The sequence below is a fragment of the Neovison vison genome, chromosome 5, assembly GCF_020171115.1.
Source record: "Neovison vison isolate M4711 chromosome 5, ASM_NN_V1, whole genome shotgun sequence".
NCBI classification, from domain to species: Eukaryota; Metazoa; Chordata; class Mammalia; order Carnivora; family Mustelidae; genus Neogale; species Neogale vison.
Window position 1 is genome coordinate 45,195,809 of NC_058095.1, and position 24,160 is coordinate 45,219,968.

Sequence of the window (24,160 nt, forward strand, 5' to 3'; positions counted from 1 at the left end):
TGGCTCTGCCACCCTGTACCTTATTTTTCCCCATCCGAAAAATGGGATTTATGGTAACGGTCCTGTTAAAAAGAGTTAACAGGCTCAAATCGGAGTCACTGTTGATTAAGTGTGACCTAATTGTGTGTTTTAATATGTGACCTAATTGCAGTTTTAGCCTCTAAAGTAATTAGAATTTAAACCAATAAATCTGAAATCTTCTGCTCAGTTCTAGTGAGGTCATGATAAGACCCTCCCCACAGGAAGGTAACTTTGCCTGAAACAATCCACTCTTCCTTCCTTGTCCAGGGTCCTTCTACCTATAAAATCCTTCCATTCTGTACAGCTCTTCAGAGCGCCTGTCTACTTGCTGGATAGGATGCTTCCCATTCATGAATCCTTGTCATACAGCCAATTAGATCTTCAAATTTTTTAGTTAAATTTTGGGGTTTTTTTTCTATAGTCCCCTATACACAGGATATTATTGTGAAGGTTAAACGGATTGATACAACACAAGACATGTAGAACAGGCCCAACACATTTTAAGTTCCTTTAATCATTAGCTGTTATAATGATCAGGGGAAAAAGGAGGTATGGGTCAAGGGATGCTTTTTTAACATGGGAAATTAGGATATGTTTAACATCAGAGGAAGAGGTGGGAGATAAAGGTTGTTAAGTTCTTTTTTGTTTGTTTGTTTGTTTGTTTTGTTTTTATTTAAAGACTCTAGGGGCACCTGGGTGGCTCAGTGGGTTAAAGCCTCTGCCTTCGGCTCAGGTCATGATCCCAGGGTCCTGGGATCGAGCCCTGTGTCGGACTCTCTGCTCGGCAGGGAGCCTGCTTCCTCCTCTCTCTCTGCCTACTTGTGATCCCTCTTCAAATAAATAAATAAATTATTTTAAAAAACATAAATAAAGAATCTCTACACCCAGTGTGGGGCTTGAACGCACAACCCTAAGATCAAGAGTCACATGTTTTTCCAACTGAGCAAGCCAGGGGCCCCAAAAGTTAAGTTTTTAAGAAGGTGGTAGCAGACTTCATCTCTGTCAGCCAGATGGGATGCTGCCCAATTCATGAATCATTTAATAAAGCCGATTAGATCTTCAAACTTAAAAAAGAAGGATGTGGGGAACCTGGGTGGCTCAGTGGGTTAAGCCGCTGCCTTCGGCTCAGGTCATGATCTCAGGGTCCTGGGATCGAGTCCCGCATCAGGCTCTCTGCTCAGCAGGGAGCCTGCTTCCCTCTCTCTTTCTCTCTCTGCCTGCCTCTCCATCTACTTGTGATCTCTGTCTGTCAAATAAACAAATAAAATCTTCAAAAAAAAAAAAAAAAAAAGAAGGATGTGAGGGTGATCTGACCGTGACATCTGTCACCCCATTGAGCACCAGGGTTGATTCAGCTAATCTGGCTGGCTAAGCAGATGTCCCCTACCACACTTACCACTCCATGGGCACCCACCTCCCCCCAACCCTGAAGTTAGGTATTTGGTTCAAGAGGACAACCTTGGGGCACCTGGGTGGCTCAGTGGGTTAAAGCCTCTGCCTTTGGCTCACGTCATGATCCCAGGGTCCTGGGATCAAGCCCCACATCAGGCTCTCTGCTCCAAGAAGAGCCTGCTTCCTCCTCTCTCTTTCTGCCTGCCTCTCTGCCACTTGTGATCTCTGTCTGTCAAATAAAGAAATAAAATCTTGAGAAAAAAAAAGAGGACGACCTTCCCTGATAGAGAAGGACCTTGCTTTGGTCAAGGTTATACAAGTAGCTGTGCTCCCCAGTTAGAACCTCCAAACAAGCTCCCAAGGAGAACATAGGGTAACCAAGCTTTAGTATTATTATTTAAGATTTTATTTATTTGAGAACAAGAGGAAGAGAGTATGAGCAGACGATCAGGGGAGCAGCAGAGGGAGAAGGGGAAGCAGACTCTTACAGGGAAGGGATCCTGATTTGGGGCTTGATCCCAGGACCCCAAGATCATGGGCTGAGCCAAAGGCAGACACTTAACTGACTGAGCCATCCAGGCACCCCAAGCTTTATGTTTTAAAGAAGCAAAAATTTAAAAAGAAGAAGAAGAAGAAGATAACGGTGATACAGGCTTCAGGGCATACTTGTAGCTATTGGCCATTGCTACAAGAAAGGACCTCTCTCCACAGGAGAAAGAGAAAAAGCCCTATCAGTTTGTTGATATAGCAGTGAGATGGAGGAGTTCTCAGCTGATGGCTAGACTACTCTTTGCTCAATGAAGCATTTTTTTAAAGGTTCACCAGTGCCACTATACTACTAAAAAGGGAAAAAAATTATACGCTTGAACCGCCAAGAGCTATAAAAGCTGGATGCAAAGTTACAGCTTCTACTCACTAAAACTTTTAAATCTAATTCCCTCATTCATTCCACAAACTTCACTGGTATCACGTGCTCCATGCCAGGAGCGTGCTCTGGGCCAGGAATTGGATTAGTGGCTAGGAATGCTCAGACAGTTGTGTAAGACCCTTTCCCAGGGAACTCCTGATCAACGGAAGACAGACAAAATGGAACAGTGACTTGAAATGAAATGTAAATGAAAATACTAAAGGCCTTTGGATCTTATCCAGTCACACCCTCAGTAAGTCTTAACACTACAACTCTCCTTTCCCTAGATTCTAAGAGCAGACACAATTCCATGTGTCTTACAAGTGCAGATAACAGATAACAGATTCATTCGTCTCTCCTACATTAATTCAGTGAGCACCAGTATCATCTGTTTCACACTCTGCTGGACATCAGAGACTCAGAAATAAAAGTAGTCTTTATTAACATCATAATATCCAATTTACTGTTAACACAGATTATATGAGTTTGTTGTTTCCCAATGATGAGAAGGGAAGCGACTCGATCTTATCAGGCAGGGATCTCCAGACCCCATTCCTTACATGTTACTAATGGAAAATATTAATGGACTGAATTGTGTCCCCTCCCCCCTCAAATTCATATGTTGAAATTCTAATCCCCAGTATCTCAGAATGTGACTATATTTGGAGATAGGGCCTTTAAAAGAGGTGATTAATCACCTGTGTGTCTCAGTTGGTTAAGCATCCAATTCTTGATCTCAGCTCAGATCTTAATCTCAAGTCTAATCAGAGCATAGAGGGACGCCTGGGTGGCTCAGTTGGTTGAGCAGCTGCCTTCGGCTCAGGTCATGATCCCAGCCTCCTGGGATCGAGTCCCACATTGGGCTCCTTGCTCAGCGGGGAGTCTGCTTCTCCCTCTGCCTCTGCCTGCCATTCTGTCTGCCTGTGCTCGCTCTCTTCCTCTCTCTCTCTGACAAATAAATAAAAAATCTTTAAAAAAAAATAATAATCAGAGCGTAGAGCCTACTTAAAAAAAATCAGATATTACTGGTGTCCTTCTAAGAAAAGGAGATTTGAACACACAAAGAGACACCAAGGAAGCTCATACACAGAGGGAAGACAGACATCTGCAAGCCAAGGAGAGGCCTCAGGAAAAACCAAAACTGATGAAACCTTGATCGTGGACTTTTTGCCTACAGAACTGTAAGAAAATAAATTTCTGTTGTTTAAACCACCCAGTCTATGGTATTTCGTTATGGCAGCTCTAGCAAGCTAATACAGAAAAGAAACAAACCATAGGTACTACAGGTCTCCTAACTACTTCCCAGTTTCCAGCATGGCCCCCATTACGCCGTCCTCCATCTGCTTGGCTGCCTTGATCAACCAGCTTGATAAATGTAAATCTGGCAGTGTCTCTTTCCTGCTTGAAACCCTTCAATGGCTGCCCATCACCCCTCACTCTAAAATTAAAAAACCAGGGGCGCCTCGGTGACTCAGTCATTAAGCGTCTGCCTCTGGCTCAGGTCATGATCCTGGGGTCCTGGGATCGAGCCCCACATCCCCACATTGGGCTCTTCACTCAGCGGGAAGCCTGCTTCTCTCCCACTTCCCCTGCTTGTATTCCCTCCCTCTCACGGTCTCTCTCTCTGTCAAATAAATAAATAAATAAAATCTTTTAAAAAATAAAATAAAAAAATGACAAAGTTACCCACAATCTGACCTGCCTCTCTAACTTCATCTGCTACTGGTCCCTGACACCCTCTAATCCCCAGTTTCCTACTACATTACACTATGTCCCACTACTCCAGGCATGCAGTGTTCTTCCCTCACTCCAGCAAAGACCACCCCCACCTCAAGAATCACCAGCTCTATAAAGCCAACCTGGACCCTCACTGCCCACTGGCCACACACAACTGATTACCCTCTCTCTGTACCACAATTGTACCTTAAACAAACATGCACAATTTTGTAAATATGAGTCTTTCCCTTCATTTAAAATGAAAGTTCCTGGGTGCCTGGTTGGCTCAGTTGGTTAAGTGTCTGCCTTTGGCTCAGGTCATGATCCCTGGGTCCTGGGATCAAGCCCTGCATCAGGCTCCTTACTCAGGGAAGAGTCTGCTTCTTTCTCTCCCTCTGCCCTCGTCCCCACTGCTCATTTTCTCTCTCTTGTGCTCTTTCTCATGCATGCTCTCGCTCTCTCTTTCTCCAAATAAATAAATAAAATCTTTAAAAATAAATAAATAGGGGCACCTGGGTGGCTCAGTTAGTTGGTTGAGTGTCTGCCTTTGACTTGGGTCATGAGCATCCTGGGATCGAGTCACATGGTCGGGCTTCCTGCTTGGCTGGGAGCCTGCTTCTTGCTCTCTCTGTCCCTCCCATCGTTTGTTTTCTCTCTCTCTCTAATTAAAAAAAAAAAAAAGAATTGGGATGCCTGTGTGGCTCAGTGGGTTAAGCCGCTGCCTTCGGCTCAGGTCATGATCTCAGGGTGCTGGGATCGAGTCCCACATTGGGAATCTCTGCTCAGCAGGGAGCCTGCTTCCCTCTCTCTCTCTCTGCCTGCCTCTCTACCTACTTGTGATCTCTCTGTCAAATAAATAAATAAAATCTTAAAAAAAATTTTTTTTTAAATAAATAAAATGAAAGTTATTGTCAGTCATATGCCATTTCTTATTCATCCCTGTACTCCCAGATTCCCACACAGTATATTAATACACAGGAGGTGACTTGTATTCTCTCCTAACCCCATGACAGTCTGGCCGCCATCGCTTAAGCTCCACAGCAACTTCCTTCTCCAAGGTCCCCAGCACCACCACCTTGTGGCTACATCCATTCTACACTTTTCAGTCCTTTCTTGTCCTTTCTGCAGCATTTGACTCTGCGCTTTTCTCCAAACTTTCCCATTCCTTTGCTTTTCCTCGTACAATTCCAGTGGCTCCCCTTCAATCTCATTTGTGGATTTCTCTTCTGTCCATCATTAAAACATTGGTTGTTTTGAGGGTTCTGTATTTGGCATCTTCTCTCAATACTCAACACACTCCGTTGGGGCTATCCCTGCTATTCCCATGACTTCAGCTAGCACCTTTTACTGACAGACTATCAAATCTCAGTCACCAGCCCAGAACTCCTTTCCAAATGCCACACCCATATACACAACTCTTTGCGGGCATCTCTTCTTACATGAAAATCAGAAAAGAAAGCATGGGCTCTGGAGTCAAGCTGCTTAAGTTCAAAGCCTTGCTCTATCATTGCCTAAGCGATATGATGTTGGGCAAGTTACTTACCCCTCTGTGCCTCAGACAGTAATGAGGGTTTTACCTTATGGGTTTGCTGTGAGAATCAAATGAGATCATCCAAGTACAACGCTTAGAGTAGTGCCTGGAAATGAATAAATGTTAGTAGAAGCAGTAATGAGAGCTCTTCCGAAGGCTCAACTCAGCAGATTCAGACGTCAACCATCCCCATACCTGAAACCTTTTCTTTCTTCTTTGACTCAAATCCCTGTAAACGGCACCACTATCTCCCCAGCCGGAAACCTGAGTGTTATCCTTTCCTGACCACCGCTGCCTTCCTATCCTATCAGGGGCTCATCCTTGACTCGACTTTCCTTCCACATACCTAGGATCTCCTCAGCCTTTCCGATGTCCAGACTTTAGACATTCATCCAGTCCGTAGAACAGTCCTGCAAAGTAGGTGCTATTATTACCCCCTCTGTTTTGCGGATGCACAACTTGAGGCACAGAAAGGTTAAGTAACGCATCTAAGATTATATGAGTGGCAAAGGCTGGGAGGCAAATCTGTGCAGTCTGCTTTTAACCTTCATGCTCACAAAATCCGAAGCCGGGTGCCCTACGGCTTCTATTGTAAGACTTACCACATTCCGTGGTTGGTCTCATCTCCCCTGCCAGACTCTTTTCTTTGAAATCAGGGATTCTTGATTTGTTTGCAGCATCACCTTTGGTGACCAGAATAGTGCCTGGCAAACAATGCGCGCTTAATACACCCAGTGAGTTAGAGACAAAGTATAAGCAGGGAGGCGAAAGAAGAGCCATCGGGTCGCATTCAGTTATGGCCAGAGATTTTTGTTAGTGGACTAAGTTGTTTTTTTTCTTCTCTATTCTTTTTTTTAATGTGAGGATAACAAGGAGAAGATTGAAGTCAAAGATGAGCAGAGGTTGATGTTAAGAAGGTATTAATAGCCACTGATTTAACAGTTGTTGTAGGGCACGTGCTATAATCCTTTTAAGGAAGGATTCACCGACTGTGGCGCAGTCACTACCCATTTTTTTAAACTGCTTTTAAAAAAAAAGAGGCCACTACCTACGCTCATGTCACTCAAATGATGTTTAAAGGACCCGATTTGGGGTGCCTGGGTGGCTCAGTGTAACCCACTGCCTCGGGCTCAGGTCATGGTCTCAAGGTCCTGGGATTGAGCCCCCTCCACCCTAATCTGGCTCTCTGCTCAGCAGGAAGCCTGCTTCCCCTCTCTCTCTGCCTGCCTCTATGCCTACTTGTGATCTCTCTCTGTCAAATAAATAAATAAAATATTTTTTTAAAAAAGACCCAATTCCAGTGCTGCGCACGTCAGCTTCAGATGGAGTATCATGCTGGATCTGAGAATTAAAATTTAAATTGGGGGACAAATAAAAAATGTAAGCTCAAACTGGACTCCAATTTGCCCGGGGGGTCAATTGAAGTGAGCAGTCAGTTTATAATCAGCAACGCCTGGTGTGCGCTGAGTGCTGTGTGAATTACTGTGTCATAATAAGCCGACAGACATGGCTTTTTCTCAAACAGTAGCAAGAAAAATGCTTGCTGTGCAGACCCTGGGCAGCCCCAAGAGAGGGAAATGAAAACTCTGTGCCTACATTTGTCTCTTTCCATTTCATCTCCTCTCTTTGTTCAGGCCTTTCTCCTTTTCACCACAGGGTTATTTCCTTAATCTTCCTGACCCCATTTGCTCGGTTCTGACCCGTGCCGCTTTGGAAGATCTCTCCGAGGCACCTGGGCTCAGCAAAACCGTGTTCTGTGTTTCTCCCACTGGGTAGTAAACCAGTGCCAACCCAGGCTCTGAGCCTCGTTGCATTGATCAGGCAGGAGTCAGGCAAAATGCTGCGCGGACACACACCCCAGCTCTCCCCAGAGATCCCGGCATCAGGGCCAGGATAAAAAAATGAGAGCCTTCCTCGCTCTCTTTTATCCTTACATGGCCTTCATGGAGAGTAATTAATCATGATTTATAAGCGGTAATAAATTACAGTTTAGAGACTCCGGGCACAATATAAATATTTTCCCTGCAAGCCAAGTTAGAAGAAATCTCTGCCTAAAACGAGATGGAAAACAGCAGCGATTGAAAGAAATAGTCAAACCGGATGGTCCCAAGCCCTGTCGGGCGAAGAAAGAACAGCGCAATCTACGTCTGCAATTATGGGCCTATAATAGTAGGATCGTTTTCAGCCCGTTTCCACGTCCTGCTGGGCAGGCGTTGGCTCAGATAAGGAAAAAGAACCAAACAGACTTGGGGGGTGGCGGCGAAGAAACACCAATTATTTTTGATGCCTGGTAAACAGCCTGCGCCAGAGGATAAGGCTTTTCTGGCTCTCAGCTATGCTTTCTTCCCTTTCCCTGTGTCTGTCCTCCTCCCCTGAAGCAGCGGGGCGGGGAGGTCTAAAAATAGCCCATGAATCACGGCGGGTAATGTTGTGCAGCGGTTACATAAACAGCCAGCCCGGCGCCCGGGCCGAGGGTAGGAACGGAAATTATCTGGGTCAGGGTTGTCACTCCGAATAGGGTCCCCCGCAGTCGGCCCGCGGGAGGCGCGGCCGGGGCGGAGGCTAGGGCCTGTGGCTGGCCGGGAGCAGCCCGGGGAGCTGCGGGCGGCGGCGGGCGGGAGCAGCAGCCCCGGGCCGGGCGCGAGCAGGGCGGGCGAGCCCCGCGCTCTCCCCATGGCGGGGAGCGGGCCGCGGCGGCGGCGGCGCTGACGGGCCCGGGGCGGGGCGGGCGGGGGCTTGGGCCGGAGGGGGAAGATGAGCGCTCTCTTAGAGCAGAAGGAGCAGCAGGAGAGGCTGCGGGAGGCCGCGGCCTTGGGGGACATTCGGGAGGTGCAGAAACTGGTGGAGAGCGGGGTGGATGTGAACTCCCAAAATGAGGTCAACGGCTGGTAAGTGGGGAGCGGGGGAGGCCTAGGTCGGAGCAGCCGGCCGGGGCCCGGGGCGCTGGGCGGGCGACCGAGGCCCGGCGCTGCCCGCGGACGCCCATCAAGGCGTGGCCCGGCGCCGGGGCCTTTAAGGCCCGGCGCTCGCGAGGCCGGCCCGGGCCCCCGGACCTGCGCGGTGCGGTGGGGAGCGCGGCCTGCCCCAATCCACGCCCACGTGGTCCTCCCGGGGCAGCGCCCACCCGAGCCCTGCCCGCCCCTCCCCCCACGCCCCGCCGAGCCCCGCACCCCACCCGCGCTCCCCTGGCTCGCTGGGCCGGAACCCGGGCGGCCAGGATTCCAATGATTCGCACGCTCCTGTAGAGCTCACCCCGGTTCGAGTGTTGAATTATTTTGCCCTGGGAGTTTCTGGAGAACACACCTGTTCAGAGCAAAAACGCATAAGCAACCGAACAAATACGAATCTTATAAATGAGCACGATTTCTTTTCCCAAGACCGGAAAAACAAAAACAAAAACCCCAATCACTTGCATCACTATTCTGTGTCTCTGTTGTCTCACTGCACCAGAGGTTTGCTGCTGCCTACGGCTGCCTGTTGATGGAAGACTTACTCGTTTATCCCATGGAGTGTTTAGCTTTATTTAATGACAATCTTAAATACAGAATTTGAATCAAGACTCTAGATGGCTGCCTGTAGACTGAGTGCTTCCCAGTCTAAAAAGAGTGTCATTTTAGGATGTGCTGGTCAAATTTTTAGTGTTAAGTTCCCGAGTGTGGTGTCATTCCGTCCTCTTCACACTTAAATTTTAAATTTTTATTTGATCCAAGTATCGCTTAACCAGCCTGTTTTGCTAGCTTAGAGTTAAAGTGAGCTTGGAAAGACTATTTTTTATTTTTTTAAGGCTTTATTTTTTTTCTAAGATTTTATTTATATATGTCTGTATGTATATATAATATGTATTATATATATACAGACAGAGATCACAAGCAGGCTGAGAGAGAGGTGGGGAAGCAGGCTCCCCGCTGAACAGAGAGCCCAATGCGGGGGCTCAGTCCCAGGACCCTGAGATCATGACCCCAGCCAAAGGCAGAGGCTTAACCCACTGAGCCACCCAGGCACCCCAAGGCTTTGTTTTTTTAAAGTGGAATCATACAGTTTGGAACTGAGAGGGACATTAGAGATGGGTGGTTGAGTCCAACCGCAGAAAATAACCTGCCCTAGGTCACACATCTATTAATAAGATAGCAGGGACCACAACCATTGTCTCCCGACTCCCTCACAAAATTACCTACCTCCTAAGGAGAACAGCCGGGATAGCCCACCAGAAGGCCAGGAAACATTAGCTATTTTCATTGTGTTTTGTTTTCTTTAAAAGTGTTTGCAAACAAGCCTGCTGTTCTGTGTGTACCTTTTCTGTGGCTCTGTGGTTCGCAAGCTGTGACTCACTGTTTTGGCAGTGGGAGGCAGTGTTGTGTAGAAGAAGGAGCCTGGTCTTTCCCGCAGGTTCTTCTCCCTTTCCTGCTTTAGCTAATACAACCTTGCCTGAGTCACTTCATTTTCCAGCTGTCTGAGAAGAGTGTTGTGACCACTGAAGGGGAGGAAGCATCGTAGGAATCACTAACATTTACTGAGTTTGTGACATAAACAAGGCTCTGAGAGCTTTGCCTCATTATCTCATTCACAGCTACTCAAGAACGTAGATGTTACTCTCTCCATTTTACAGATGAGGAAACTGAGGCCCAGCACGATTAAGTAATTTCCCCCAAGGTCATAGAATTTACTAGAAAGGAAGCCAGCATCTGACTCCAGACCCTACTTTCCTAATCATGATGCCTGCCCCATAGGAGGTGCTCAGTATATGTAAATTGAATTTGAGGAAGCGCCTCATCCATCGGGGAAGATGTCTGTTAGGCACCTCATGTTGGAGGTTCAAGGTTGCATTCCTGACTCCCCCTACCACCCCAGCTCATCTTGGTGTCTGAGGTGCTTGGGCCAGAGCTCTCGGTGCCCTTCTTGCTTCCTGTCTTTCCCTCATATTCCACATCCGGGCAGTTGGCTAATTCTGCCAGCTTTACCTACAGCTGTGGTCAGAATTGGACCGCTTCTCACTAGCTCTACCTCTACACCTCTAGTACACAGCCGCCATCATCCTGTTGCCCAGATTCTCGCGGCCGCCCCCCAACTCATTTCCTTGCGTCTACCCTTAATTCCCTGCAGTCTTCTCAGCACAGCAGCCAGAGGGAGCCTGACTTAAAACGTAAGTTGTAAGTCGAATTGTTTCCCTCTGCTCAGAACCCTCTCATGGCTGCCATCCCACTCTGAGTAAAAGCCTGCAGTCCTAGAGTTTCCGCCTCCTGTCTGCACTGTCCTCCCTCCTTACCTCTATGCCTCATCTCTGAATTTGACCCTTGCTTCCCTCATTCTGCTCCCCTGCCCCCCAGCTTTTCCCAGAACACCGGGCTTGGCCCTGATTCAAGGCCTTTGTGTTTTTTCTTCCCTCTAAGTCTAAAATTCTTTTGTTCCCTCATCTCCTTTAGGTATCAGTGCAGATGTCACCTTGGTGAGCCTCTCCTCGGCGCTTGATTTAAAATGGCACCATGCCCCCTCCCCTGCCTCTGGCACTCCCTAGTCCCTTCCTTTGTTTTATCGTCCCTGTAAAGCTTAATCACCACCTAGGGTACTGTTCAGCTCCCTTATTTGCTGACTACCTCTGTTTCCTCTCTTGGAAAATGAGGGGAATGTTGATAACAGCACTTAACTCGGGGGGTTGTTCAGAGATCGAATGAGTTAATAGATGTGAAGCCTTTAGAACAGTGTCCTCCGTGTAAAAAGCATTATATCTGTGTTAACTGTTGTTTTCTTCTTATTAAGCAGTGTGCTGAGTAATGGGATATAAAGGTTACCCTCAAAAAACATGGCCTCTAGCATAGAAAAGCAGAATGGTAACTGCTTTCAATTTGTAGTTGCTCAATAACCACAATTTCAGCACCGATGAATGATGGCCAGTGCCTCTGGTCTGAAATACTTTCCCTGGACTAACCGGATAGTCTGACTGCAAATTTAAAGCTGAAAGAGTTGAAGTTCAGAGAGCGGGTTCCCACAGCAGTTGTAATTCAAGGGTGTGCATAACCCCTTGGCCTTAAGGAACAAGTATAATGGCTCCTGAAAAAGTTGAAAGTGCTCCCTGGCTGAGTTATGGCTGCCCAGAGCCACGCAAGTCTGGACTGTAAATGATCACTCAGGGCATGGGGTTGTGGGGAATCATGCCACATTGACTGAACCCCACTTTACATGGTGATGCTTTAGTTAGTTGGTTTTCCCAGAGGGTCTCAGACCCACTGGCAGTAAATTAGTTTCTTCAGTCTCAAGCTTGTCATGGACAAGTGATTTACTACCAGCAAGTGAGTAGTTTATTTCCAAAAGGGAATGTATTTTTCTCCTCATGCTCCATTCATTTTTGAATGGTCGCTTATTATCATTATTCACTCTTCAAGCCTGTGCCAGAGATACATATGCACACACACACACACACACTCACTCACTCAGCTGCAGTTTGCCCATGGTCAAGGATGTATTGGCTCCTTCCACTCGGAGCAGTGTCCACCTTGTTCTTGGTTCATGTGTTCAGTGGTGAAGTACCTGGATGTCCAAGCAGACACTTTCTTGTCTTGATGAGCTTATATTTCAGATGCTGAGATCAAGCCTCTTCCCTTATTTCTCCCCAAATGGCAATCTTTTCTTCATAGAGTATATCTTAAAGGTACCCAGATAATCTAATTCTAATGAATAATAGCGTAGGATATCACTCTGAAATATCAGTGGAGTGGCTGGCTTTCTGTAAGTCAGAAATGTTTAGGAGGCCAGGGCAAATCCAATGTCTCCCTGGAACCCAAGGAACTGTCTGGATAGTTAAACTTCCAGGTTAGTGACCTGCCCCTCACTACTGAACATATTGTTCTGTTCTTTACCATATTGGCTTATTTGGCTATAAGCTCTGAAGATACTTACCTCTGTTCAATTAGAGAATTGGTGAGTGAGGACATTTCAGAACAGAGGGGAAAAATATTTTTCTTCTTTAATATCATTCAGCTTTTGGCAACTGGGGATGAATTTAGTAACTTTGAGTCCTTTCATTTCTGTTAAGATGGCATTTTTAACTGGCATGCTAATTATATTTCTGTGCAGTGTTAATAGCCCTTCAGAGTAAGCATAAACCCTTCCTATGTGTACAATAGTAAATAATTAGTTTTACTTAAATGAGTCTAATATGTTAGAAGAGTTGGTTCTTTTTTCTTCTTCTTCTTTTTTAATCTTTAAAAAGATTTTATTTATTTATTTGATAGAGACAGATCCCAATTAGGCAGAGAAGCAGGCAGAGAGAGGGGGAAGCAGACTCCCTGCTGAGCAGAGAGCCTGATTCTGGGCTTGATCCTGGGACCCTGACATCATGACCTGAGCTGAAGGCAGAGGCTTAACCCACTGAACCACCCAGGCACCCCAGAAGAGTTTGTTCTTCAAAATTTTGGTCGTTGATGTACATTTTTTAAATGCCGTAGGAATTAAAGTCTGAGTGCGGTGCTGTACGTTTAAGCAGATGAGTCTTCTGGAGAGAACTAGAGAAGCCAACTTTTTCAGAAATGGAAATTTCAGAACCGCGTGTGTGTGTGTGTGTGTGTGTGTGTGAAGGAAAGAAAAGGAAAAGGAAAAGAGTGAGCAACCGAGATTCGGCTGGGAATATCTACTGTAGCAATAATAATTTTAGCAGCAGAGCAAGCTGTAGATGATTATTAGCCTGATAATATTTAATCTTCATGGGTCATTTGGTGCATATGAAGCAAGTTGCCATTGTCCCTAAAAAGGAATGTGGCCCTATAAAAACATTGTAAAGAGACTGGGATAGTCTAATGAGCGTCTCTGGTGGAAGACCACTCAGCAGTACCATCAGGGTTCGCTGGCCAGCCAGCCTTGTGGAAGCCATTGACATGAAAGCTGCTAGGATAAATTGGTTTTTCCCAAGGGCCCAGAATGAAATTTAGAAATAAATTTCAAGCACCTGCTTTCTGGAAAGAAAGGTTGAGGTTCCCAGCCTGGTTTCCTGGTTCTATCTGAACTCTTTATTGGGCTTGCATTTATTTCTTGACTAGCACATGTGATTTGAAATTCCGAGTCACCTCTCGCCTTTTAACTCACTCTTTTCCCTTTCCTTGGGACAGGACCTGTTTACACTGGGCATGTAAGCGCAATCACGGTCAGGTGGTCTCCTACTTACTACAATCAGGAGCTGACAAAGAGATTCTTACGACAAAAGGAGAAATGCCAGTACAATTGACATCAAGGAGAGAAATCAGGAAGATCATGGGAGGTGAGTCTCTGTTGGGGGCAACCTCTGATTTTGTCAAACTAATTTAAGACTCACAGTGGTGTTGGCCGCGATCCTGATGCCACTCAAACCACAAATCTGTTTTTAAAAGCAAAGGTAATATTACCGTGCCAAGATAGCAATTCTGTGTGGTTTCCAGACAAGTCGGTGCTACCAGGTTTTATTTTTTTAATCTGTAAAATTTAAGGTGATAAAAATGGCGATCATAAACCTGATGAAACGCTTTTTTTCTCTTCTGATTTGAAGAGGTGGTAAACATTGAACAAAAGATGTCACATACCACTAGCTTTCCCAAGACACTCCTTCCCTGGTGATTTTTAAAGGGCTGTGTAAATGTTACGCATTTTCTTCTTTGTAAGTGGAAGAAGATGATGGTGCTGACAGCCTCCCGCAGCTGAAGAAGGAGTCAGAACTGCCCTTTGTTCCCAACTATTTGGCCAACCCAGCCTTCCCTTTCATCTACACCCCTGCGGCAGAGGATCCAGGCCAGCTACAGAACGGGGGTCCCTCCACACCGCCGGCGTCGCCCGCTGCAGATGGCTCTCCTCCACTGCTCCCCACGGGGGAGCCTCCCCTGGCCGGGGCCTTTCCACGGGACCACACCTCTTTGGCACTGGTTCAGAACCGGGACATGTCTGCCCCCTCTGCCATACTCAGAACACCAGAAAGCACAAAACCGGGTCCTGTCTGTCAGCCACCAGTGAGTCAGAGCCGCTCGCTGTTCTCTTCTGTCCCTTCCAAGCCACCAGTGTCTCTGGAGCCTCAAAATGGGACATATGCAGGCCCGACGCCAGCATTCCAGCCGTTCTTCTTCACGGGGGCATTTCCATTTAATATGCAAGGTAAGCCTGCAGCAGGAAGCAGCCATCGCTGCGGGCCAGCCCGTGTCCAGAGGTCTGGTGATGCACTTCTCCGTTGGGGGCAGGAGGGTGGAAGGGGGTGAGATTTATGTAGGTATTGAGAATCTCATGGCAGAGTTGCAGAAATTTTGCAAGACTAGTTTAAGGAGCTCTCTTTACCCAGATTCACAAATTGTTTATCTTGAAATAGTTAAGTGTGTATTTTCCAAGAACAAGGGTGGTCTCTTGCACAAGCAGCATCCAGTGATGGAATTCAGGAAATGGAACCTTGCCACATTACCTTTCTCTAATCCAGGCCGTATTCAGATGTTGTTGGTTATCTCCACCGAGCCCTCTGGCGGCTCTGCGCTCTCCCTCCACCTCTGCCCCCTGCCCCCTGCCCCCTACCCAGAGTCACCCGTTGCATTTAGTTATCCTGTTGCTCCATTTTCCTTTCACTTAGAAGGTTTCTCAGCCTTTCTCTGTCATTTTGGCCCTCGGTATTTTTGAAGAATCCGGGCCCGGTATTGTGTAATATGATCCCCTATCATCTTTCTCTACATACGAGTCGCTATTCTACTGCAAAGAAGGACCTTCCCTTCGCCTCCGTATTTTATTTCAGTATGAACTTGTAGTTTCTTTACATTAGGTTATAATTCATTACTAGCACTGTCTTGATGTTCAAATTACACCAAATCTGTCCAGAGGGAACCCCTTCAAGCCAGTTCTCGTGTTGCGTGGACATGTCCCATCATTCTTGGAGTGTGTCCTTTCTGGTGTGGCAAGAAGGTCCAGGCTTCCAGTGTAATTTTCTCCACCCCAGCCCCAGAGGCAGCCGTTTCTCCAAGGAACCCTGGTTCCTTCTGGCGGAGAGTGGTATTCAGACATGAGGCTGTGCGCACGGGGTGTACTTAGACTCCAGCTGTGTCATGCCTTCTAGGTCTACACGGAGAACAGAGCTAGGAAAGAAGTATATTCACGTGCTGATAGGCGTGGCCTAGGGCTGCCATGAGGGAGTCATATGTAAAGAGCAAAGCAGAACCCACAGACCCATGTAGGTGCTTGGCGTGGACCATCTTGGCAGCCAGGCTCAGAATTTAGGGACGGAGGGCTTAGATCCCAGACCCTTGAATAATAGTGCTTATTCACTCCCAAGCCCAGATTCTTTCCATGCTGAGGTATACTGCATTCAGATCACAGTTAGACTGTCCTTCTTTCTTTCTTTTTTTTTTTTTTTAAGATTTTATTTATTTATTTGATAGAGATCACAAGTAGGCAGAGAGGCACGCAGAAAGAGAGACAGGAAGTGAAGCAGGTTCCCCGCCAAGCAGAGAGCCGGATGCGGGGCTAGATTCCAGGACCCTGGGATCATGACCTGAGCTGAAGGCAGAGGCTTTAACCCACTGAGCCACCCAGGCACCCCAGATGGTCTTTCTTATTAGTAGCTTATCTTTCCGCTGTCTTACTGTGTTTGTTGCAAGGAATGTCGTCATTCATAGATACCTTTATATTCACAGGTATTAAGTCCTTTTAGAGTCACTCCTTTCCCATACCCTGCCTGTGCCTTCCTTTCAGCTCTCTTCCCCTGCCCTGCTCCTGTGTGGTTTGATACCCAAAGCCATCTGTACACCTTCACCTCCTATGCTCCAGAAGGAAAAGTAAATTGTCCTTCTGCACACTGGATGGTTGTCTCCCCCCGCAACGCTCCCCCCTTTTGCTTTGTGAACTGCAGTCTTCCATGTAGGGCAGGCAGCACAGGAGAGTGGCGCCTGAGCCGGTAGTGGGGCTGAGTTGACCCTGCCAACAGGGCTGGCTTCTCTCATGGGGTGGTGCAGGCCTTTGGCACTGGACGTAGTTATGTAGAACCGTCTTCTGGGGAAGATCTTAAATTACATGGGCTGATGGTGCAGGCCTCCTCCGTAAACATCTCTCTCTCTATTTTTTTTTTAGAGCTGGTACTCAAGGTGAGGATTCAGAACCCATCTCTTCGAGAAAATGATTTCATTGAAATTGAACTGGACCGACAGGAGCTCACCTATCAAGAATTGCTCAGAGTGAGTTGCTGTGAGCTGGGTGTTAATCCAGATCAGGTGGAGAAGATCAGAAAGTTACCCAATACTCTGGTAAGAAAGGTAAGGAAGGTCTGTTAAGCACCTGTGGTTGGTGCCTTTTTGCATTTGGAAAATACCCAGCTTCCTCCTTGGCTGTGTGAATCATAGTTGAGAACTGAAAAGAGAGCAAAGGGTGGTTTTCCAGCCACTGTCATTGAGCTTTCTTTCCCTCTACTGCGTCTACAGAGATGTGACATTTTTGAAAGTTGTAGGATACCAGAGAGAATGTTCTGAATTACAATTCCCATGTACCTATTTTTGGTTGGTTGTGGAGTGATAGGTGAGGGTCACTGTACTGCACTATCAGATACGGCCTGTGTTAAGGACCATGTTAGATGATAACGCAAATCCACATGGACACATGTGTGGTCCTCCCAGCATCCATGGCGTCTCAGGGCACCTGGGGAGAACAGATCTGAATGGCCTCTCGCTTCAGGGGGTGCTCATCCTGGAGCAGCTGCTGGTAAGGGCTTCCGCCTCCATGCCAACCCAGCTCATACCCCCAGGTTCTCTCCTGCACTGTCACCCACAGCCTGTTACTGGGATCTTCCTCTTCTCCTCCCTCTCCTCCTTCTCCTCTTCCTTCTCTTCCTCCTCCTCTTCTTCGTCCTCCCACTCCGCCTCTTCCCAATCCTCCTCCTCCTCCTCCTCCTCTTCCTCCCACTTCTCTTCCCCAGCCTCCTCCTCCTCCTCTTCCTCTTCTTTCTCTTCCTCCTCCTCTTCTATTCCTCTTCTTGACCCTCTTCCACTCCTTTTCTCCACCCTCCTCCTCCTCCTCTTCCTCTTTGTCCTCTTCCTCCTCCTCCCCCTGCTTCTCCCCCTCCTCCTTTTTTCCCTGGCTTGAAAATGAGCGGAGAGCCTGGCTAGCTCAGTCGGTAGAGCATGAGACTCTTAAAAGGAGCTGAGATCCTGGTATTGACACAACACCCCAAACATATAGAGACAAGTGACTGCTCTTAACATGCCCAACCTATTTTGTTTTAGGATAAAGACGTTGCTCGACTCCAAGACTTCCAGGAGCTGGAACTGGTTCTAATGATAAGTGAGAACAACTTTCTGTTCAGAAATGCTGCATCTACACTGACTGAAAGACCTTGCTACAACAGGAGAGCTTCCAAACTGACTTACTAATGCAGCAGGGACTTTCCCCGCTGAGTATTGTGACAGTGCGCATCCCCTCTGGGCCAAGGACCAGCCATAGGTGGAAATGCCTTGGGCGCCACTGTGTAGCATACACTAACATCGTTCTGCCAAGGTAGGAGGCCCCGACCCCCCCAGCAGCGGTGCCACTCTTCCAAGCCTCTTGGTGCACAATAAACCTATTGCTTGAAGCTGTGAACAGCTGAGAAGTGGTCTGGAGAGGCAGCAGCCGGCAGTCCCGAGTCCCGAACATTAGTTTCGTGTGCCCTGTGGCAGTGAGCTGTCCACGCAGATGCCGAGAGAGCGCGGAGCCTCTCTCGCAGGGGCGCCTGCAGGGTGGACATGCTCTCTTGGTGTCGCCTCCTCCCGCCTCTCCGCAAGGAGGAGCTGGTCACAGAGGAAACTGGGGAAAGCACAGGTACTGGGCAAAAGAATTTTAGTGTGACTAGTGGCTGTGAGGTTTCACATACCCTACTTATAAATGTTACTCAGGTTCAAAGTCTTTAAGAATTCAGTTTCCTAGTTGTAAGTATGCTGTTAACCAAAAGAGCTGCCCCTCCCCCGCCCCTCCTTTGTGAGCCCTCAAGACTGCTTCCCCATCTCTAGGCCGCCATTGCCTGGACTGCCCTTGCTGCATTAACTGTGTGGCCGCTAGAGGGCTCTCTGATGCTTTCCAAAAAAGCGACTACTACTCCCCCCCCCCACCCCTTTTCAATCTCTAAAGCGGTTCCTGTCCTCTCCGTGTTTAATTGCACCGTCTGAGAAGAGCACAAACATGGCCGGCCCGTGTTCTCCACTTCCATTTCCCACTAGAAATGAAAAAGCAATTTTTGAAACTGAATCTGTTGCTATTTTAAAGGTTACTGTGGGAAACTGAGCTAAAGGAGATAGCATCTTTATTTTTGTATCAAAGATAAAGGTTATTTTGAAATTATTAGGATTTTTACACAACTCTGAAACCTGTTGCTTTTTGTAAACAAATTGTTTGCTCTTAGGGCTCCCCCACTACCACCACCAGTCCACTTAACAGAGCCAGTTGAGAGCTTCCTGGGCTTTGTTCTGGAAGACACCTGATTAAACTCTGGAACATGGCATGCGAATGTTTTTTTAAAGAGCGCATTCAAGAATTCTTTTCCTCTCCTTCAGTGTCATTAATGGTAAAAGAGCCACTGTCTTGTTGAGACAAACAGCTTAACTTTAGAAGCAAGAACGAGCACACTTGACAAACAGGAGGGCAGGGGTTCGAAGCCCGCTGAAGAGCATCCCTGCTGTCTTAAGAAGCTTTTTCCCCATAGTGCCTATAGTTTCCAAAGAAACTGAACTTCCTGTGTTAATTTTATTGGAACACTGCTACTAATTGAGTGAGAACATGCAGAAGATGTCAACGGAAGAGAATGTTGTGCTAAGCGAATGGCCTCCTGCTGCTGCCTCAGGGCCGAGCTGAGGCCGAGGTGTTTTCAAGGCCAGCTTCACGGAGTCACTGTGTCCGGTGACTTACCCGTATTCCACCAGTTACTGATGTGACTTAATCACCCTTGTACAGTGTTTGCATCACTGAGTAAAGGTTACTTACTATCCCTTCTCTGAAGTGCTTTAAAGAAGAAACCTCCCTTGTGTTTCAACCAATCAGAAGCTAGTTTCCTAGACCTACTAACCTTTTTTCCTTCCTGTTGGGAGAAGTTACAATTTACTGATAACACGAAGGCTAGTTCTGTAGGAGGAAATAATCCAGTATTAATTTATGTCTAAATCACTGGGGTAAAAACTCTTCTAGCCATCTAGATCAGTTAGAGAGACTCAGAGGCAGTGGAGGTCCCTGGCCCGGAGGTGGCCCCTACGGAGGAGTCTGTCCAGGGGCATTTCCCCTGAAACGGAGGTGAGAGTGAGGGAGGGGCTTGGCATCTCAGGGGAGGGCTGAACTCTCCCCTGGCCTCCCTTCTCCTTCATCAAGTCTTCTGTAGTCAGCTGACTCCTGCGTCTGGCGGTGGGCTGAGACTGCACAGTTATGGTAGGTGAGTTTAAAGTCTTAATCTATGCATTCAGAGAAATATTTTTATATGCTTTGTGTAATTTATAACAAGGACTTTTTTTTTTTTTAGCTTTGTTAACTGTGAATTCACCCCTCCTCCACCGCATATTTAAAGCATGTGTTCACACTATGTGTAAACATTCACTGAAAACTTTTTTCTTTGTGCATTGCCGACTGTTCAAACATAACAAGTATTATTAAAATCAAATATTAACGGACTGAGCCCATCTTCTTTCATTTCGGCCTCCTAAACAGCATGGCACTTCTCAGCCCAGGGGGTTCAAATTCCTGGACAGTGCCAGGGGCACAATGCTCTGGAGGAAAAATAGAGGGGAGCGTTCCCTGCACCTGAGCCGCCTCCCTCCATCCCGCGGCTGTCGTGGTGCTCGTGGCCTGTCAGTGGCAGCTGGAGATGGGTGTTTTGTGCAGCGCCCTTCCTCCCAGTTCACAGCAGTGAGCTTCATTTCCCCGGAGTGGCTGAGCTAGATGGATGGAGGTCATCCTCTGTTAACTACAGGTTTTGATTATGCTATTTGCTTTATACAAGTGAGCCTCTCCTCTGGGCTGTCAGCACCTGTCAGGACCTCCGTGAGCTCAGAAGCAAACTCCCAGGGCAGGAGAGGAAATACAGCCTTACACCTTCAGGGCCTCCACCGAGCCTGCTGTCTGAGTGAATCCGCGTTCCTGTTGGTCTAGGGTGGCTGGAGCCTCACAAAGCAGACGTCATGCCAAATTGGCCTAATAAATCCAGGAACACAGCAGAGACCTTTTCTTAGCACCAAGGAGAGGCGGAATAATTCGGGCATTTGTGCTTTCATACTCGCTTTATCACAAGGATGGAAGTCTTCTTCCGTACGCTCATAAACATACTGGGCAGAAACAGGCTGCCAAAAAAAATGTGATTAACCTTTAACAAATGGTCCCGCAGCACAGGCCGACCCGAAAGGTAGAGGAGACCCAGATCAAAGGAGTCATCTCTGCACCTACCGCAAACCATTTAGGGAAGAAAGATAAACTGTTACCTCCAACCAGTCCCATCAGACAGCAGAAAGGTCAAAGGAGTGAGAGAGTCAGAGAAAACTCTAAGGTAACAAAGAAGAGAGATCCATTCCAAATAGAAGGCCTTATGCCAGATGGACTCTGACCTGCAGAAAATGAGTCCTCTGTTGGCTTGCTTGGACCAAATTTAATTTACCCCCTCAAGATGTATTTACCAGTCTGGGATTGGCGGGGGCGGTGGGGTGTGTGTGTGTGATGCGGCCCCCAGGCTGCTATTTGCTCCCATGTTCAGCTTTGGCCAGACAGAGGAAGAGGAGTGGCTTGGAGGCCTCGCTGCTTATGGGGACCTGTCTGGAACATTCTAAAGGAGCAAGGAAATGAAGCCCCATGCCCATTTCAGCCCCTAGAGGAACAGGCTTGGAGGTCTGAGGGATGACGTAAACGTAAAGGTGTTCACAGCAGCCTTCGCAGGAGGCCTTGGGTCAGATTTCAGGGGCTTTATTTCTTGCCTTTTTACAGTATCTGCACAGCAGAGCAGGAATTCCTGGCAAATACCCCATGAATTTTGGCTGTGAAGATGATGTATCTAGCCAAAAGCTCTCTAGTCTGAAGTTTTCAGATAATTCCAGCCATGTGAATATATGTAAAGTCTACCTCTACCACCTCTCCCCCTACCTCCCTGCCTCCCCCAAAGGTCCTAAGTCCCAAACCTTGTGAACAGGCAGAGGAAGGCAATGTTGGGGCATACGTATTGTTGACCACGTAGCTTTATTTCGTCAGTGCCCCGGTTTTAATGGATTCAGGCCAGCACCCCAGAGTACAGGACTCCGTTCCTGAGGACGGCCTGACCCGGCAGTCTGGTGTTCCAGGAGGAAAAAGCTTTACTTTAAAAAAAAAAAACCAAACTACTTCAGAGTAGAAAATATGAAAAATCATACAGAGTAGAGAGGTCATTCTATGAGATGATTGAGAACAGCACAGCGTGGAAATAACACCGGGATGGGAATCAGGAGACCCCGGGCGCCCATCTGGGCTCTGCCTTCAGCCAGCTGTGACCTCAGGCACGTCAGTCACCTCTAGGACCCTGCTTTCTGCATTTAAAGCATTTAAGCACAATTATTCTGGGAGGCACCCAACAGGGCAAAACTCCCAATGGATGCCCCCAGCCTCTGCTCTCGAGTCCATCCTGCAGACGTACTTGGAAAACCAGGAATGGCCAGGAGGAGGTCCTGGGAATGTATTCTAAGCAAGTCCAGCGTCTCTGGCCATCCCATAGAAGATGCCTCTGGCTGCAATGAGGTTGGCTGGAGAGTCAAATTCTGCTATCGTCCCTTTGTCCAGGACCAGGACCCTAGCCAAAGAGAAGAAGTGGTCAGGGCTCCATCAGCCTAGGCCTGGCCGTCGAATCCACCCCACCCCATCTGGGGACCAACCAGGCCCTGCAGTGAGAGGCCAAGCCTCCTGCTTCGGGCAACCCACCCAACACAGCCGCGAAGCCACACGTGCACATTTGCAGGGCTGGTTATTTTAGCCGCTCCCTTTGCTCTCCTGGCAGATGAGGTGGTTTCTGGGATCAAACACAAGGTTGCTATTCATCTCTGCTAGTCGGGGCTCCGAAAAGCTTCCTTAATGAGCCCTTCCTTCACCGGGGTCGCAGGACCGTGCTCAGGGAGCCATGGGCCTGTGTGCTAGCCCCTGCGCAGTTCCATCTGCTTTGTGCCAAGTCACAAAGGCACACGGCAGGGGACCAGGCTGTGCTGAGGCCTGACCCTGGAATCTGGGACTTTGGCTGCAAATCTGGTTGCTGCTGATGGGTGGATCTATATGCGTGTGCGTGCGCGCGTGCATACACACACACACACACAAAGAGTCAGGCCTGGGCCTGGGATTCCAATCCCTTGCCAAGGAAGCACAGGGTGCACCTGGGGCGGGATCAGCAGCCTGGCTCCCAGGGAGAGGCAGGTGCAGAAAGGGTTCTCTTGAGCCCCAGGGAGATGCCCCTCAATGGGAGGGGCTGGCCATACTCTGCTTCCTTAACTACAGGGCTCCCGGAAACTTGTTCTGGGAGGAATGTTTCTGAGCACATCTCTGCCTGGCCACTGCCTGAACTAGAGTCTGCAGACTGCCCTTCCCTCTTCAGTGGTTTCTCACTGTTCTTAGGGTGAGGACGGATGGCTCTACCACAGTTCCTGAAGTGGGGCCTAGTGGGGCCTGTCCCTCTGTTTGGTTCTACTGCCCCCTTCACCGTGTATACTCCAGCCCCATGTGCCTTCCTACCCCAGGGCCTTTGCATGTGTTGCATCCTTTGCCTGACATTTGTGTCCATACCCCATTTCACCCACTCCCCAACTCTTACTCATCCTGTAGGGCCTGGCAGACACTTCCTCTTCTTACGAGAGTTAGTGTTCCGGCTGCCCTTGCAGACTGGCTTCCTCCCATCTACACACACGGACCCCTACTTCCTTCCTCCAAGCTCTAGTTATACATTCAATAGCATGATTGTCGGATTCATTTCCATCGGTCCCAACAGAATGAATGAACTCCCAACCACCCAGGTTGGTTTGAGCTGTCCACCCTCAACGCTGCTGGTGAACCCCATTTTCAGTTAGGCCTGTGGACAGACTCTCTCAGCCCCTCCTTGTCCCTTGTCTGGACCCAGGGCCTAGGACCTCCTGTCTACCCTTTCCTCTCTCAGTGGGGTACTGGATGAGAGTGGGGGAGGTATGGAACAGACGGATGGAAGCATGGGGCATTCTCAGCTTGGTTCTCAAGCCCCTGAGGGCTGTGTGGGGACACATCTGAGACAGGGTCAAGGTCTGCCCCATCGTCCAGTCTGTGGCATCTTCCCATGTCCCCCTGCTGTGGGGGTTTATGTTGTGAATGGACGCCTGTGGCTGTGCTCCCCCCACATTCCTTCAACACAGACTGGTTGCAGCTTCCTCCCTTGTATCCCCCCGAGCTCCCACATCTCCGAGGCGGCCAGTCTGCCAGGCCAGCGCCAGGTCACTTCCCTAACACTTCTGACCCCTCAGCCCCTCATGCTGTCCTCCAGCAGCGAACCTTAGCACTGGACACAATGAAGGAATAGATTTTCCTTTCCCAGGTTTTCCTTTTGGCTGAGCCGCTGCTAGGGAAGGCGTAAGATCTAGAGGGCAAGGCCCCAGTCTCTAATCCTTAGATGCCCTGGTGCCAGGGAGGGTTAAAGAAAGGGG

General features: G+C 48.1%; 2 protein-coding genes across 5 annotated transcripts in view; one reads left to right on the top strand and one right to left on the bottom strand.

Annotated features, from left to right (window-relative positions):
- Positions 1-8,297: 8,297 nt before the first annotated feature.
- Positions 8,298-20,167, top strand: ANKRD40 (ankyrin repeat domain 40). 2 transcript variants are annotated; one of them, XM_044248677.1, is made up of 5 exons: positions 8,298-8,455; positions 13,664-13,812; positions 14,190-14,672; positions 16,620-16,801; positions 17,765-20,167. In XM_044248677.1, the coding sequence occupies exons 1-5, from the start codon at positions 8,322-8,324 to the stop codon at positions 17,909-17,911; spliced, it is 1,095 nt and encodes a 364-aa protein (XP_044104612.1). In that variant the 5' UTR covers positions 8,298-8,321; the 3' UTR covers positions 17,912-20,167. The 2 variants fall into 2 exon arrangements, with proteins under 2 accessions (XP_044104612.1, XP_044104613.1); XM_044248678.1 differs by having other exon boundaries at positions 16,620-16,723.
- Positions 20,168-21,697: 1,530 nt separating this feature from the next.
- ABCC3 (ATP binding cassette subfamily C member 3) overlaps positions 21,698-24,160 on the bottom strand; it is a 45,286-nt gene continuing 42,823 nt past the window's right edge. For all 3 annotated transcript variants that reach the window (XM_044248680.1, XM_044248679.1, XM_044248681.1), the window contains one exon: positions 21,698-22,299. In XM_044248680.1, the coding sequence (XP_044104615.1) occupies positions 22,191-22,299 (109 nt within the window). In that variant the 3' untranslated portion in view covers positions 21,698-22,190. The remainder of the gene's footprint in view (positions 22,300-24,160) is intronic.

Bases quoted from the DNA above. Each gene is read 5' to 3' on its own strand.
- ANKRD40 (XM_044248677.1), top strand. From the start codon at position 8,322: ATGAGCGCTCTCTTAGAGCAGAAGGAGCAGCAGGAGAGGCTGCGGGAG. The intron at 13,813-14,189 runs GTGAGTCTCTGT...CTTCTTTGTAAG, and splicing joins AATCAGGAAGATCATGGGAG to TGGAAGAAGATGATGGTGCT. The intron at 16,802-17,764 runs GTAAGGAAGGTC...ATTTTGTTTTAG, and splicing joins CCAATACTCTGGTAAGAAAG to GATAAAGACGTTGCTCGACT.